Here is a 15198-nt window from a genome sequence, read left to right as displayed (position 1 = left end):
GAGATGGGCAAAATTCCCATCTGGGTACAAAATTTCAAGGATCGCAATTTTCCCAATCTGTCAAAGTATTATTTTAACGTATTGTTACTTGATATGCTACTCGTAACCAGAGATGGATAAAATTCCCCTTACATTTACATTTACATCTATTTAGTTACAAAATTTTCAATAGCAAATATAAAATAAGCAATTTTTAATTAATTATTTGTCTCAGAAAAATTGCAGTTTAAATTACAAATACAATATAACGATACTTGACGTTAAACGACCAAAAGCTTGTACGAATAACTGTTCAGTCGAATGACCATTGCGAGCGAATCCTTGTACAGAGTTCATATTTGTCACCTGTTACTCGAGTAAAATTGTCCCGAACCTCTGCTGGTATCGAACGTTTCGCCTAACGATTCTCCCTATTTCTGTTTGTTTCACTGCCAGAAAATGCGTACTGTGGCCGTATGGACCGCTTTCGTGTTAGCGTATTCGAGCAGCCCGTTGGTGGCCGGTGTACGATTCATCGATCCGATCTCAGTGCAGTCGGGGAACACCGGCGACATCACCGAGAAGCGCGTTGAGCCGACATGCGAAGAATTGAGGGCAATGTGGAGGTACACCAAACGACAGAGCAGAGCTGCCAAAACCAACACTGGATACCCCCTTTATCCTGACTCGTTCACTTACAATGTATGGAACTCTTATACCGAGCGTGCCAAGCCACCTCTTAATTATCGAGGTAAGACAACTCGCCAACCAGGAAACACTTTTAACAAAAAATGCTCGAAACGAAAATATTTACGATGCTAAAATTTTGTTCTTATACGATTGGAAACTATACTGTTGGTTACTTCGGGCCCTTGGCGACTCGAAGTCTAAGACCCCGACGCGACGGTCAAAAATAAACCAACACCGGGAAAGGTCTCTTGAAATTAGTTTATGAGCTGAAAGAGAAAGTCAGCAGACCTTTTCCGAGACAAGAGAGCACCGATAGTTTTCGTTGCATTTTTCCATTGACGTCGAAATACTCAGTTCGACCGTAGTCTTCTTGAGAGCAACATCGCAGCTCCTAACTCTCTGGTCAAAATAAAGAGTGTCTTATAAAAGGGAATAACTGAATAATAATTATTTTCTAACCCCAATAACCAATATATACAGGGTGAGTCGGGTAATGTGTTACAGGCTATTTTCTCGGAAACTACATATTAGTGATATCGACAAGTCTTCTTTTTCTAGTATTATAGGGTACGATAGGTCCTTACATGTGATGTATAGGGTACTGCCCGATGGCCCCCAAGGGGGCAGGTGAACACAACGATCCATATTTTTAAACGGAATGCCATATACATTTTTGTTGTTTCGGATAGCTCTTTTAGTAACAAATAATGTTTATTCGAGCGATTCTTTCATATTCCGCATAGTTTATGGAGTATGACAAAATATTAGGTATTCGAAAAAGTTCGTTGCTCAACCATTTGCATGATTTCATCGCATCGTTCTGTGATTGGTTGACCACAGCGTGATACATGAACATTTTCAGAGAGCATTTTGTCCGTAAAAACCAAAATTTTGTTATAAGCCTGCGTAGCATTCTTGTCTTGATCTAGTGCAAAACGCCACGAACTTTTTCGAATACCCAATATATCGTTTATTAAAAGAATCTCAATGCGGAGTTGAAATAGATTGAAATCGGTCATTTTTGTTATTTTATTGAATGTTCAAAATGAGTCCTATGAGCCGAATTTCTTTTTTCCTGCAGACAACTTGGCATTTACTTTGATATTTTCGGTTGATGGTATTACGATGCAATACTATTTTCGGTATCGTCGATATAAATTTTAAATATTAAATAATTTATTTGACTAAAAAAATGATTTCATTCTGTTAATACAAATCATAAAAATATCGGTACACTTAATTTTATTTTTGCTATAGTAATTTTTGCTAGAGTAATTGGATCGATCATTTATAAGAATAATTATTCGAATAGAACTAGAAGCACCAGAAATATGAATTAATAATGACTAGACTGCGGATCTTTATGCAAAATAAAATATTCGCGAACGGGCCTACAAAAATTGAACCTAAATTGGAATTTATTTTATTCGGCAAATATTGTAACATAAACTTTACTTTTAATCTTTTCTATATTCTTGCATGTTGTTTGCATTTTGTAGTTTCTTGCACAATCAAATTTCCTATAAATCCATAAAGATCCGCAGTCTAATAATGACCAAAATTTATTCTACGATTATCGATATTGTTATTGGGTGTCAGAGACATAATGTAATTAAGACGTGTACATCATTTTGAGAACAAAATAAAATTATTTGATAAAATGTCGATATATTAACATGTAACCTGAAAGTTACACCCGTAAGGGGTTAATAATTGAGGCTGATTCATACTATCAGCTTATAATATTCAGTAAACTGAAAGTTAGAGTATTAAAAATGATTATGGTTAATTTTGATTTGTATGTATTTTCCATTGAAAACTTGCGAAGGTTTGGGGCACGTGTTAATGTTAAAATTAAAGACTTAAATTTTGCAGTAATTTTTTTTTTATCTATTTGCAAGGTATTTAGAGGGAGCGTAACACAAATTTCAAAAATCATTGAAGTAAGGACCACCGTAATTGTAGATAGATTCATTTTAATGAAGATCAGATTAAGAATTTAAACGGTTAATCATTTAACGTAATAAAATCACGTGTAAACATTTTTATTTAACCTACAGTTAGGAACGATTGAATGTAAAGGTACAGAATTAATTTCTACGCCTAGCATATAAACATATGAATTTGCGCGAACATCTGCAGTCTATTTATTTCATTTATTGAAAAGGAATTCAAACGATCAAGTTTTGCAATATTTAAAATATATGTATATTTAAACTGATTCGTACCTTTTCATTACTCATACCAGACGAGTGTACTTCAAGTACTCGCTATATTCCTTCCACCAAATAAGTATCTATTTTGGAGCCGAGCTTGCGAACAAAATCGTCCTTAGAAATGAAAGAAGCTACAACTCCCAGAAGGGTTTCAGTTCCCTTTAATCCTCTTTCATTATAGAAAATGGAACTTAAATCGGTAAAAATTGAGTGAAAATGTAGAAACTCGCAATTCTCAAGAGTTACATCATAAGGAAATAACTTTTACTCCTTAAATAAGTAGAATAATTTCGGATTAAAAATAAAAAGAGGTACAAGTCCCTAAAAAGTTCCAATCTTGTACTTTTTTCTCGTATTAAAACGTTAATATTCTCTATACTATCGTCACTTTGTATCTTTCAAGTATGAAAACAATTGCAAGACTTCGTATTACAGAAAGTATTATAAAAACGTATAATTGCCAAATATTATTGTCTATTCTTAACCGTATGTGTAAATATCATTTTGTCAATATATCTCTTGCACGATTAATTAAAGTCTAGCTCCGCGTAGTTTACAGTTGATGGTTAACAGGCGCAGAGACGTGAGCAAAATAATTTAATTATCGATGGCTGCCTATACATCACGGTTACCGCTGAAAGCCCTTTGATTTAAACTTTGCACAAGAAGTTCCCAAATGAGAATGTTAAACATAGTTGGAGCATTTCCTCAAAGTAAATTATTTTCCATCGTAATTGGCTTAATCCAGGCCACAAACGACCTTCCCAATAGGTCATTATGTTCGTCTTTGAAATACTCTATCCGAATGTAAGTCAAAAAACACTATTACTCCGTACTATTCCGAACTACTATTCCGTTTAAAAAAACAGAGATGACCTTCATATCTCCTCGACGCCTCCATTTATCAAAAAACTAGCAACATAGGATGATCAGCCCCTCGAAAATAAATAATTCTGGTCTGACGCATTTTTGCCCTATCACCAATAGCAGCCAAATAATTCAGGTGGCCGGTTTTGGAAGCCTCACCCTGTATATACAGGGTGTCCCAAAAATGTTGTAACATCTTGAAACGGGTGGTTCGGGAGGTGATTTGAAACAACTTTTTCCTTAGCGAATACGTCCGAGGCTTCGTTAAGCAGATATTATCAAAAAACCTCGATCAATTAGAGCGTGCATCAATTATTTTTGTTGTATCGTATTAATAACGCTTTTGATGAGCTATTTGCAAAGATTTTTAATGAACTTGAACAATACAATCAAAGCGCTCTGATTAGTCGAGGTTTTCTGTTAATATCTGCTTAACGAAGCCTCGGACAACATTTTCGCTAAGGAAAAAGTTGTTTCAAATCACCTCCCGAACCACCCCTTTCAAGGTGTTACAACATTTTTGGGACAACCAGCATATAGAGAGTACTTCAAGCAAAAGAAAATTGGATTTTTTCAAACGACCAATATGGTGTAACCCCTTAGACAAATAACACGGTTCTCCAGTTTGAATCTAATTCTAGCCTAATTTCAACTTTTTCTCGGTGTGGATCGTATCGTCGAGAAGTGTCCACGTACACAGGAAGATACACGGCAAGACCACGGAATCGCGCAGGCGGCAACGCTCCAGTTTATGGGAAAATAGTGCACAAAGTGCCAGCTGGAAGCATATTACGAAACGGAATGCGACAGTCCCTGCGGCCCTTCGACAAGATTTCACCCTTTTACGGAACAATCAATGCTTTTTCGCCGTCTACGAGACGACATCCCAGCTTCCGTGGCGGGGGTGTTCCTCCCATGGCACAAGTTCCTCAAGCCGGCAAATTTCAGCACTTAAAGGAGCTGCTTCAAGCTGAACGTGCCCGTGAACTGAAGGTTAACGAACAAATTATTATTCGTAATTGAATCGGTCCAGATCCATCTTAACGATATTATGGCCACCGGACAAATCAGTGCATTGTGCATTTACTTTGATATTTTTGGTGGACGATACTACGAACCAATATTATTTTCGGTATCGTCAATATAAATGTTAAATATTAAATCATTTATTTTACTAACGAAATGATTTTATTCTATTAATAGAAATCATAAAAATATTGGTATACTTTATTTTATTTGTGCTATATGACCTGGAGTAATTGGATCATTTATAAGAATAATTATCAGAAACAGATATGTCGGAAGTATACAAATCGTATTCTTGTCTTCAAGAATTATGGCATATTTTAAATTTGAGTTCAAATACAACATTGCTACTTTGCTCGAATGGTTTACATTCCAATCCAGAATTTCATAATATACCTAACAACATTATTCTTGTTGAATATGGATTTCAGGCAGATTATGATTTTTCTGAGTGGACAGAAGCATTTAGAATAGCGGGTGGTAATGTTTTACCGAGTTCGGGAACAGCCAGTTATAATAGTTTAGTAGAAACAGATACAAGAATAATTATTCGAATGAAACTAGAAGCACCAGGAATATGAATTAATGATGCCCAAAGTTATTCTACGATCATCGATATTGCTACTGGGTATCAGAGACATTATACAATTAAGACGTATACGTCATCTTGTGGGAAAACTAAAATTATTTAGTAAAATGTCGATATATGTGACCTGAAAGTTACACGAGCCCATAGAGGGTTAAATTTATTTCGATCCGATATTGCAAACTAAAAAAAAGATAGATCCAAGGGTCGCCACCGCCTAGATACACTTTGAAAGGAATCGAACAAATAAATCAATTTGTAAAACGATCGTTTCTCTCCCGAATTTTTGTTCAATTTGTTTTCAAAATTTTTAAGAAACGAGATCCACTAATTGCTATATCGAGATGCACTAATTGCTAATTTGTACATTGTAAACTATCGAATCATTTCCAATTATGTTAACGATATACAATGAATACGTACGTTCTTTTAGGAGCAACACAAGGCTGAGGAGAACGAAGGGAAAACGTTTGTTTTCGATGATACAACGGATGACGACTATCAGTTAAACATGCAACAACCTCGAAAGCAATTCTTCAAGTCGACATCGCGAATTCCACCGAAAGATAATTACGAGTTTGGTCAGGGACGATACACGGCAAACGTACCGAATAGTGGTCAAGCTTGGTCGGTAAGTAGATAATAAACGTATTATCGCAAACGAGATACAGGGCATACAGGGAATTAATTAATATGTGGAAGCTTTTTTGAGGATCATCGCGCAATTGCGAATCGAAAAATCCTTTACCATCCACGCTATATTTTTGCTTAAAAAAATTCAAAGTTACAGTTAAAGGCTGAATAAATGTATAGTACAAATTTGGAAACTCTGTGTTTAAAAAACTTAAAAAAACAGCCGTCACACGGAATGACCCCCTTACCTCGTCTCGAGCACGACAAGAACGAGATAATTTGTCAAGTATACTCGCACAGAGCGGAAGTCCCCGCCAGTCTCTGCCAAATGCTTCAATCTTTTAAACTACTTGAGATTTAAGTGTATTCAACTGACTGACACGTCTAGCCTCACGGAAAGTTTGACAAACACTAGTAATTGTTATAAAAATTGTAAACGTGCTATCTTTTCTATCGTCTAAGTAGCCTCACAGAAAGTTTGACAAACGCTAGTAATTGTTATGAAAATTCTAAGCGTGGTATCTTTTCGCCCCCCTTCTTTCATAGCATATTCCGAGAAACTGAAATAAACACAAATACTTCCAGCTTCGGCCTTTGTTTACTACGCTCGCAAGACGTGCTGTTTACATTCAATCTATAACATTTAGGAAACTATGAACACACCATTTAAAATATGGAAATACCACCCATGTGCCATCTTTTTGTCCGAGAGTGTAATACAGTAATGTCTCGTTGGAAGCGCAAAGTTGAACAGTGTCATTATCCAAAGGACATCAATCATTTATCAACCATAAAGGACAAGATCATGAAAGCGTCATGTATCTTACAAGTAGTATAACATGTATGTTCTGTTCTAGAGGAGCGGACCACAGTCCCGGGAATATATGTTGCGTTAGTACTCAAACAACAAATTGGTGTACACGTATCTCCGCTACGTCCACACACGGCAGGATCGCAAAGGACTCGCATCGTTTTCTCTTGAAATCTCTGGCATCGTGAAATCTGCGTGGATCGGCTTCTTGCGTTTCCATCAGTGAGTATCATCCACCAAAGGAGTTCCGCTTTCGCCGAGTCTAGATCGTTCCCGCAAATTACTCGTTCCTTCCGTTATCTTGCCACTCGAAACGGGGACCTCCGATCTCCCGACAACTCTCGATTCCTCTAATTTTCATCTGTGTCCGACCAAATGATAAAAAATGTCAATAAATGGAACGGATCGAGACGAATCGCTGCGCGTTATCGCTTGCGCGCGGTAATGTCGCGCACGTATATTTTCTTAATTCGTTCGAGCTCGTACAGGATTTAATTGCGGCGAGCGCGCTCGCCAGAACACGCTCACGCATGATATCTTTCAGATGTGTACGCTTAACCCTTGGCGGTCCGAGAATTTCTTCCGATCGCAGGCAAAGTTTGACGTTGCAATTCGAGTACTATACTTCTCCTAGGCACGTGGACAATAATTGTAATATATAACCAAAAAATGGATATTTCTGTCATTGAAAGATATACATTTCTTACATTTCTCGCGACGAATGTGAACTCGACGGAAATATTCCGAGCGAACGAAATCAGAAATTCACAAGGGAGTTTCTCCCCAATTTGATCGTAGATCGTTTACGGTGGTGACATGTTTCGCGGAATTCAGATTCGCGGAATTTATTCTACGCAGAATTCCTGACAATTTATTTACTATTGCAAAACTTTCCGAAAATAAACATATTGACTAAAGTTGCATTATTTAAAATGAATGAAGGCAATTTACGATCGATCAGCAACGTAATTCCTGTTTGTAAACAAAAGTCGGAATTAGCAGTTTATAATAAGCAGTTAAAAACTTGGACCTCCGAGGGTTAATACTATTTTCGAGAAATGTCAACGACGGTGACGTAAACTCCTTTTGGCACCGCTGAGCGGGGAAGACACGGGCAAGAATAGAAAAAATTGTGAAATGATGGCCCTTTAACGATCGTTAAGTCATACTGTGTTCTTTATAAATATTTTATTATACAACTCCTGCGTGCAACTTCGTTAAGAATGAGATATATGTATATATATATATATATATTTTTTCATGAAATTATTGTGTTTGAAAGAATTATCAAAGGAGTTGCAACCGGATATGTTCTGAATAGACCGAGTAAAGGCGAATATGGGTACTCTCTAAACTACAAAATATAATTTTCGATGATCTCGTTCGTGATACTTCTATCCTGAGTGATAAGAAGAATCAATTTGCCATAGAAAAAGTACACAGTTCCACTTGAGGAACAAACAAGTGCAAAACACATGGTGTGTAAACAAACGTTTTCCCTGTTTTCTGTTGGTCATAATATTTACAATTTTGAACATTTCTACTTTATTTTATAATCGAGGCTGTAGGGAGGTGGTTGGTGTCAAAATACCAAATTTCAAATTCAATCGACAAAACATTCAATTAAGGGGAAAAACAAACAAAACGCCAGAAAAGCAACAATGAAACTTTCATCAAGAAAAAAAAAACAATTAATTTTTTAATAAGAAAAGCAACAGAACTTTTAACATAAAAATGACAATACTTTTAATAAGAAACGAAACTAAAATATTTTTAATATATACAGAACGAAACCTTCAATAAGACAAAAAAAAACAGCAAAATTATCAATAAAACGGAAATAGTAAAATTTTCAAAAGGACGCAAGAAAACAAGCTACGAAAAATGAGAAATTCCACTTCGTACACAAACACATGGGACCCATCAGCTTTTTACATCCTCGACTATTAAATAAAGCAAAACAAACGTTTTAAAAATGTTCAAATTCAAGAAATTATAGCTAAAACAAATGTGGACAAAATTGCTACTTCCTGAATAAGTATTGTTATATTGATATCAATAATGTCGGATTATAAAAAATAGTTAACGCTTTTTCTACTTTTTAATTCTAACGTCTACCTACAAGAGCCTATTATCTGGGTTGTTGGTTGTCTATCTTCAATGCACCGTAATTTGAGAAAATAGATAAAGCTTTTGATATACCCACTGACAGTGTACACAAATTAATATCAGCCGAGATTAATAATAAGTCGTAAACTGTTTTTTTAAATAGGACAATGGATAACGTGTTAATTATTGAAAATTATAAATCTCTAAATAATTGCGTAATACATTTTAGGTAGTATCCATATTTAATTTTACCCAGCTCTACTCAATCATATCCAGTGTAGCGGGTCGCTATAACTGTGTTAAAAATAATGAGTACTAACAGCTGCGCATGCAGTAACTAATGTGAAATCAGTTATTTAAACTGAACCATTATATCAGTTGCTTGCAATTATATTAGAATAATGTAACAGAATATCATGCCTGCTCCAGACAATTGTCGAAGGATTGAGCTGGTTGTCCGTTGAAACAATAGTTCACGTATCATCTGCGTACGCCATTCATGACGCTTTTATTCTGTCGAGTTCTGATTCTATTCTTTTCAAAGTGAAACGCTTAAACTGTATTATTACAGAAAGAGATTAGAATTCGAGAGTAGAATATCGAAACCGATACTATCACAAATCGAAGGGAAAATTTCGCGAATTTATGCAATACGCCCGGGTTTTCTCCGCCTTGTTTGAACTTGGACAATAAAATAGAAAGACTAATATTTTGAAGATTTTGACAATATATATTTACGTAAATTAAGAGACTACGAGGCATAATCAACGGAACTATACGAATGACAATAATTAATCTTAAAAGATATTCTTGTAGCCCGTACGTGCAATCGAAGCGGATGCGATTTCGATTTCAAAGTTTACGATATGTACGTTGACGAAATACTTTTAAATAGTTTGATAATAAGTAATAATACGTTTAAAGAAGGAAAAATTTGTACGTAAGGATTGATTCCGTTAAGAAAGACGAAAACGCACCGCTCGCGTCTCGTTTCCTCGTGCAATGGGTCGAAAGAGCATTTGCACTCCAGATTTTTAAAGATAACCGCGTGTAAAGAAATAATATATTGGTATATAATGTACACAGGGCCGACGCAAGGCAGGTTCAGCGCGTTCGCCGGAACCCGGCTCCGCGTTTTAAAAGGCCCCGCGGTCTACGAAAATTACTCAATTAAAAGGTATCGATTTTGATTAACTTTTTACAGACTGATGATACCATTAACGAATGGAAGCGATTTTTGCTGAGATGCAAGACATTTTTTTAGTAGCGATGATTAAATTGAAAGGAGTGACAAAAATCATCAAAGTATTATTGTTTAATATTCATCTTATAAAAAATATATAGCATTTGTAAATAAATAATTCCTCGTTGTAAAATTCAAGTGCAGGATTTGAATGTGAATTCAGGCCCCGCAATATTTTTGAACCCGCCCCCGCAAAAGGTCACGTCGGCCCTGAATGTACATATATTAGTGTGTCGGGAACAATATGTCAACTTTGAACATTAACAATTTATCTTTCAAAAAGAATATAATAAATACTGAAATTTCATAGTCAATATAGTATTTACATATCAGAGGTGTAGCGAGGAAATTTGGCGCCCGGGGGCACTTGAATGAATTTGAAAACCACATTAGCATTACAGATTACTCTTTGCAATATTACTAACTTAAATACAAAAATACAATTTATTGTAATCTAAAATGTGCTTCGACGGTATATTGTTTCTATGCATAATGAAACACTAAAATATGTACATTTGTACTAATATAGCATTTCTTTGCGGGCAGTCATTTTCAAAAAACTGTGTGTGCATAAACTTTTTTGACCCACTGTATATATGTATACATATACATCGATTATGCGTACGAGCGATTTAATTTACGATCCTTAAGCACTCAATTGGTTATCCGTTAATTTTGAATGCTAGAAGTCAACTGAATTCAACTGAAGTCATACTCAATCATGAGTCATGACGTATAGAATTCATAGAACTTGACGTTGAAACATAATTTCAGTAGTGGGTATCCGACTGAACAGTTTTGCTGTGACAGTTTAAATAAAGGTGTTTGAATTTCGAATAAATGAAAAAATAGAAACTGTATGAACATGAACACTATTCTTGGGTAACAAGAGATTAAGTTAAAACAAAATAATTTTCAGAGGCAGATTTTTTGTATATTTACTTATTAAAAGTGATGCACCAATGTTAAGTGCTTAAGGATCAAAACTATATAAAGACAATAATTATAAACGTTTCATGTAATCGTATAACAAAATTTAAGTAGGTTAAAAACAGATATTTATGTGGCTTAATCCATATCTCGTGCTGAGAATTAATCACTTTCAGCTCCTATGACGCGTACAAAATGAAAACTTCTGAATAATTATATAGAATGGTTTGATACCGATTGCGGTTCTAACGCCTGATTATAAATACTTTATACTTATATAGATCTATTTGAATATGATACGTACATATATACTATATACATATATACAATGAACATACACACACAGAACTGCGATACATGCATATCAAGATACACAAATTATACATTATGAAACCGCAACTATCACTATGTTCTCATGTATCGTATTAATTGAGTTTCCATGAATGGATGTTTTTGGCCAAGGTTCTTAAACCTCAGAATCAGTGCCTGATATCCAAACTATAGACTGGTTGCAAACTCTTCGAATAATGATTCAAGCTGTTCATATCTTATTTTAAATACGTTAATCTAAGTGTTATGTTGTTTGAATGTGTGCAAATACATATATGTATACATGTAAAGTTATTAAGCAAAAAACTATATCTTGGACAATATTAGAAATAGAAACATTATGTAAACTAAAATGAACTAATCCAAGGTGTGAAGAACACAGGTCAAAGTATCAAATTATCTAAATTATAAATCTATAAGAATCATATTCTATAATTCTTTATTTCATTTACATTAACTATCTCCCATGTATTTTGAATTTATAAATTTGATACTTAGACCCTTAGAACCTTCAAATTTAAACTAGTAAACTAGAAAAAATATGCTTCTAGTTTTATGTTTCTACATATTAATTATTTTGTTCCATGCTAGTTTTTGTAATTTAGTATACAACCAAGACAATTAGTAATCAAAATTTAATTCTGGTTTCTTGTATTAATTTAATAGAGAGGTCGATATGTACCTATTTCTATTTAAGAAACTTTTACAAACAAATATTTTAGAATAATATAATTTATATATCTATACTTCGATACTAGATTTAAAGAATGCTTTCCTATTATAATATTTTCTCTGTACTTAATATTTAAATGATTGATCACTATTTACAGGACTGATTTTAATATATAAACTTCAATCTTCATACAATATTTCTAAAACATCTTTGTTATGAATTTGTATACTAACTTATTCTGAAACATTGTATGATTTTTAAATGATGATTTAATTATGACTCTTGACAATAATAATAATGCTCTTACTAGTATTAAGATCTTATTGGCATCGATAATTTTAGCATTAGTGTTAATAAAACGCCATTGTATTTTCCAAAATGAACTACAAAAAGAAAAATAACGAAAACAATTAAAAAGATCGAAACAGAATATAAAATGAGCTAACTAAAAATGTATTAACTGTGTACACGTATTCGTGAAATCTAACAATAAAGTATATATTGCATCTCAGTGTATAAAGAATAAATCATTGTAATAAATTATGTTTAAAATAAAAAGATTACTTTAAGTTCATACATGTGAAAATTCTTTTAATTTCTTATTCTTAACTCTAGAATAACTAATGTTGACTAAATATTTTCAAATATAATCAAACTAATTAACAGATTGTATTATTAAAATTGTATAGAACGATCATAAAATCGTGATGGTTATATAGAATTGATCAGACATTAATTGAAACTTTTTGGTCTACACTTTCAATGCGATAGAATTTCCTTATCATTCTTGTCTGGCACCTAATATTATTGATTTAGAATAAAGTGAAATTACTATTATTTAATTAAATATTAAATATTACACAAATAAATAAAACAAGAAATGTTTACCATTCACGAGTATGCCATGCAATGCATACTCGTGGTCACATTACTCGCCAATGACCACGTATACAACCAGTCACCCGTGTCGATTTGGACCTTTCATCCTACGTCATGACCGGGGACCGGAGGTACAGAAAAGCATGCAACTCACCAACCGCTGACTTGATACAGGACATCGTAGTGGTTCTGCTGTCGCTGATCATCGGAGTAGCTCTGCATTATCCACGTCGAACATCGCAGTAGCTCTGAATTACCCACGTCGAACTTCGGGGTATTTGTGCTTGATGATGTATAAAATCTGCAACAAAAGTTACATGAATTAATAACATGTTTCAAAACTTACAGTAGTCACTCCGAACGAAACAGATATAATGAAAACGTAAACATTTTTTCAGCACTTAGATACCTCGGTATCTCCTCTCTGTTTCATTAAATTTTGTAAGAAATTATGAAAATGTATATCATCGTACAAGTTCACAATTTCTAGAAAATATAGCGTACCATAGTAAAAGTGCTTCGACTCACACAATTTATCAATTTATAATAAATGTAAGAAAAAATTGTAACTTTGCAAAATTATACAATTTATGTCTAACAAAAGAATCTAATTATTGAAAGAATGTTTAAGATTTTACCTTTTATGTTTCATGATACACATATTTATAAGTCATTATAAAAATGTTATAGAATGTTAATAAAAGATAAAATCTTAAACATTTTTTCAATATTTAGATGCTTTTGTTAAGGAGATATAAATTGTATAATTCTGCAAATTTGTACAATTTTATTCTATATTCGTAATGACCTAATAAAGTTTGAATTTACGTTATTTGAATTGCAATTTTAATTAATACATAAATATTATTTCTTTATGGTCAAGATGGTCAAAACGATTAAAATCATTATTTTTCAAACAATGAATAAAGAACTGTAAATTTATAATTGATAATCAATGTAATCTATTAATGACATTAATTAAAGACAGTATTACCTATTATTCTGCTTTCCTCGGTAAACTGCACAATTTTTCTGGCGTTGTGATGTCCACAAATTTTGATCGAATTTTCAACGTGAAGTAGCCATTTGAACGTGAAATGGCGGTTGGCGAACATCACGCAGACTCGTGGCGTCAGATCCTGGAACATTCAAGAATTCGAAATTGAGACCAAGTTACGATAAATATATATTTGTACTGTATCCAAGCAACAAAATTATCTTCGAAAACCGGAAAAGAAACGATAATATTACTCTGGAAGACGTACTCCCACAGTACGAATCGATATTCGAACGAATATCAATTGGTACCTCATGGAGAACGAAGTACGAAATCAATCTAATTTTCTCGAAAACCCGATTCAATTAACAAGGAATAGTATTAATATATTAAAGAGACGGTAAGAAGTAACCCAAGGTAGAAATAGCAACGATTAGATATTAATTGAATTGAATTATGCTTACTTATTAATTGCCGGATCACCGATCGACACGACACGTCTGCTCTCTCCAATTGCCGCCGAACGAAGGACGCCTCGTTCTCGGCGTCGTTCTTCTGCGCAGTGGCTTGCCGGCACTCGGCCAATGAAATTTCAGTATTTAAAAGTTCCAAAGAAACGTTAAACGTGATTGGTTGTCACTTCTAAATATCATGCGCGGTCTTTTTGAACGGAAATTGAAATTGGAAAGTGAAAATAACGATATGTATGATACATGTAGGTATATATTATTACCCTTGTCTGTACGCAATTCCCGAGATTCTTTTTTTTCGTTCGTGTAAAAGCAAGGGAGAAACTTGTTTACGTTTAGTAACCTTACTAACTTTGATAAATGTATATAATCGATTTCCAAGCACTTATTCTTTCATGTAGCTACACATAAACCGATGCATCACTTATTAGAACAACTTTATTAGCTAATACAGATCACTTATCTCACAGGACATTAATTCTGAATTACATTAATCACGTTAGATTAAAGATTCAATGGTTTAGGTTGATATGACGTGATCGAGCGATTTATGTAGTACGATTATCATAATTTTGGAACAATACGACGAATGATATTACATTTATTAATTGTCAAACAGTGGGGACGAGATTATTAAATTAAAGTATCGGTCAAATATGTTTCTCAGAGTTAGGGTTCTTGTTGTTAAATGTAGAGTACGCTTAAGAATAATTCGCTTTTACATCGCAGAACATGATCAGTAAAAATAACAAATAAACA

The 15198-nt window shown here is 33.9% G+C and overlaps 1 protein-coding gene across 2 annotated transcripts in view; it reads left to right on the top strand.

Annotated features, from left to right (window-relative positions):
* The window catches only part of LOC128880946 (uncharacterized), a 19865-nt gene extending 7196 nt beyond the window's left edge, over window positions 1-12669 (top strand). Inside the window, exons 2-5 of one of the 2 annotated variants that reach the window (XM_054131538.1) lie at window positions 436-730; window positions 4438-4745; window positions 5798-5995; window positions 6855-12669. In XM_054131538.1, the coding sequence (XP_053987513.1) occupies window positions 436-730; window positions 4438-4745; window positions 5798-5995; window positions 6855-6893 (840 nt within the window). In that variant the 3' untranslated portion in view covers window positions 6894-12669. The remainder of the gene's footprint in view (window positions 1-435; window positions 731-4437; window positions 4746-5797; window positions 5996-6854) is intronic. The other variant, XM_054131537.1, reaches the window with a different exon arrangement.
* The last annotated feature ends 2529 nt before the right edge of the window (window positions 12670-15198 follow it).

This window comes from Hylaeus volcanicus, chromosome 8 (genome assembly GCF_026283585.1).
Source record: "Hylaeus volcanicus isolate JK05 chromosome 8, UHH_iyHylVolc1.0_haploid, whole genome shotgun sequence".
Classification (NCBI taxonomy): domain Eukaryota; kingdom Metazoa; phylum Arthropoda; class Insecta; order Hymenoptera; family Colletidae; genus Hylaeus; species Hylaeus volcanicus.
The sequence above is the reverse complement of the archived record's forward strand: the minus strand, read 5'-3'. Positions and strand labels throughout refer to the sequence as shown.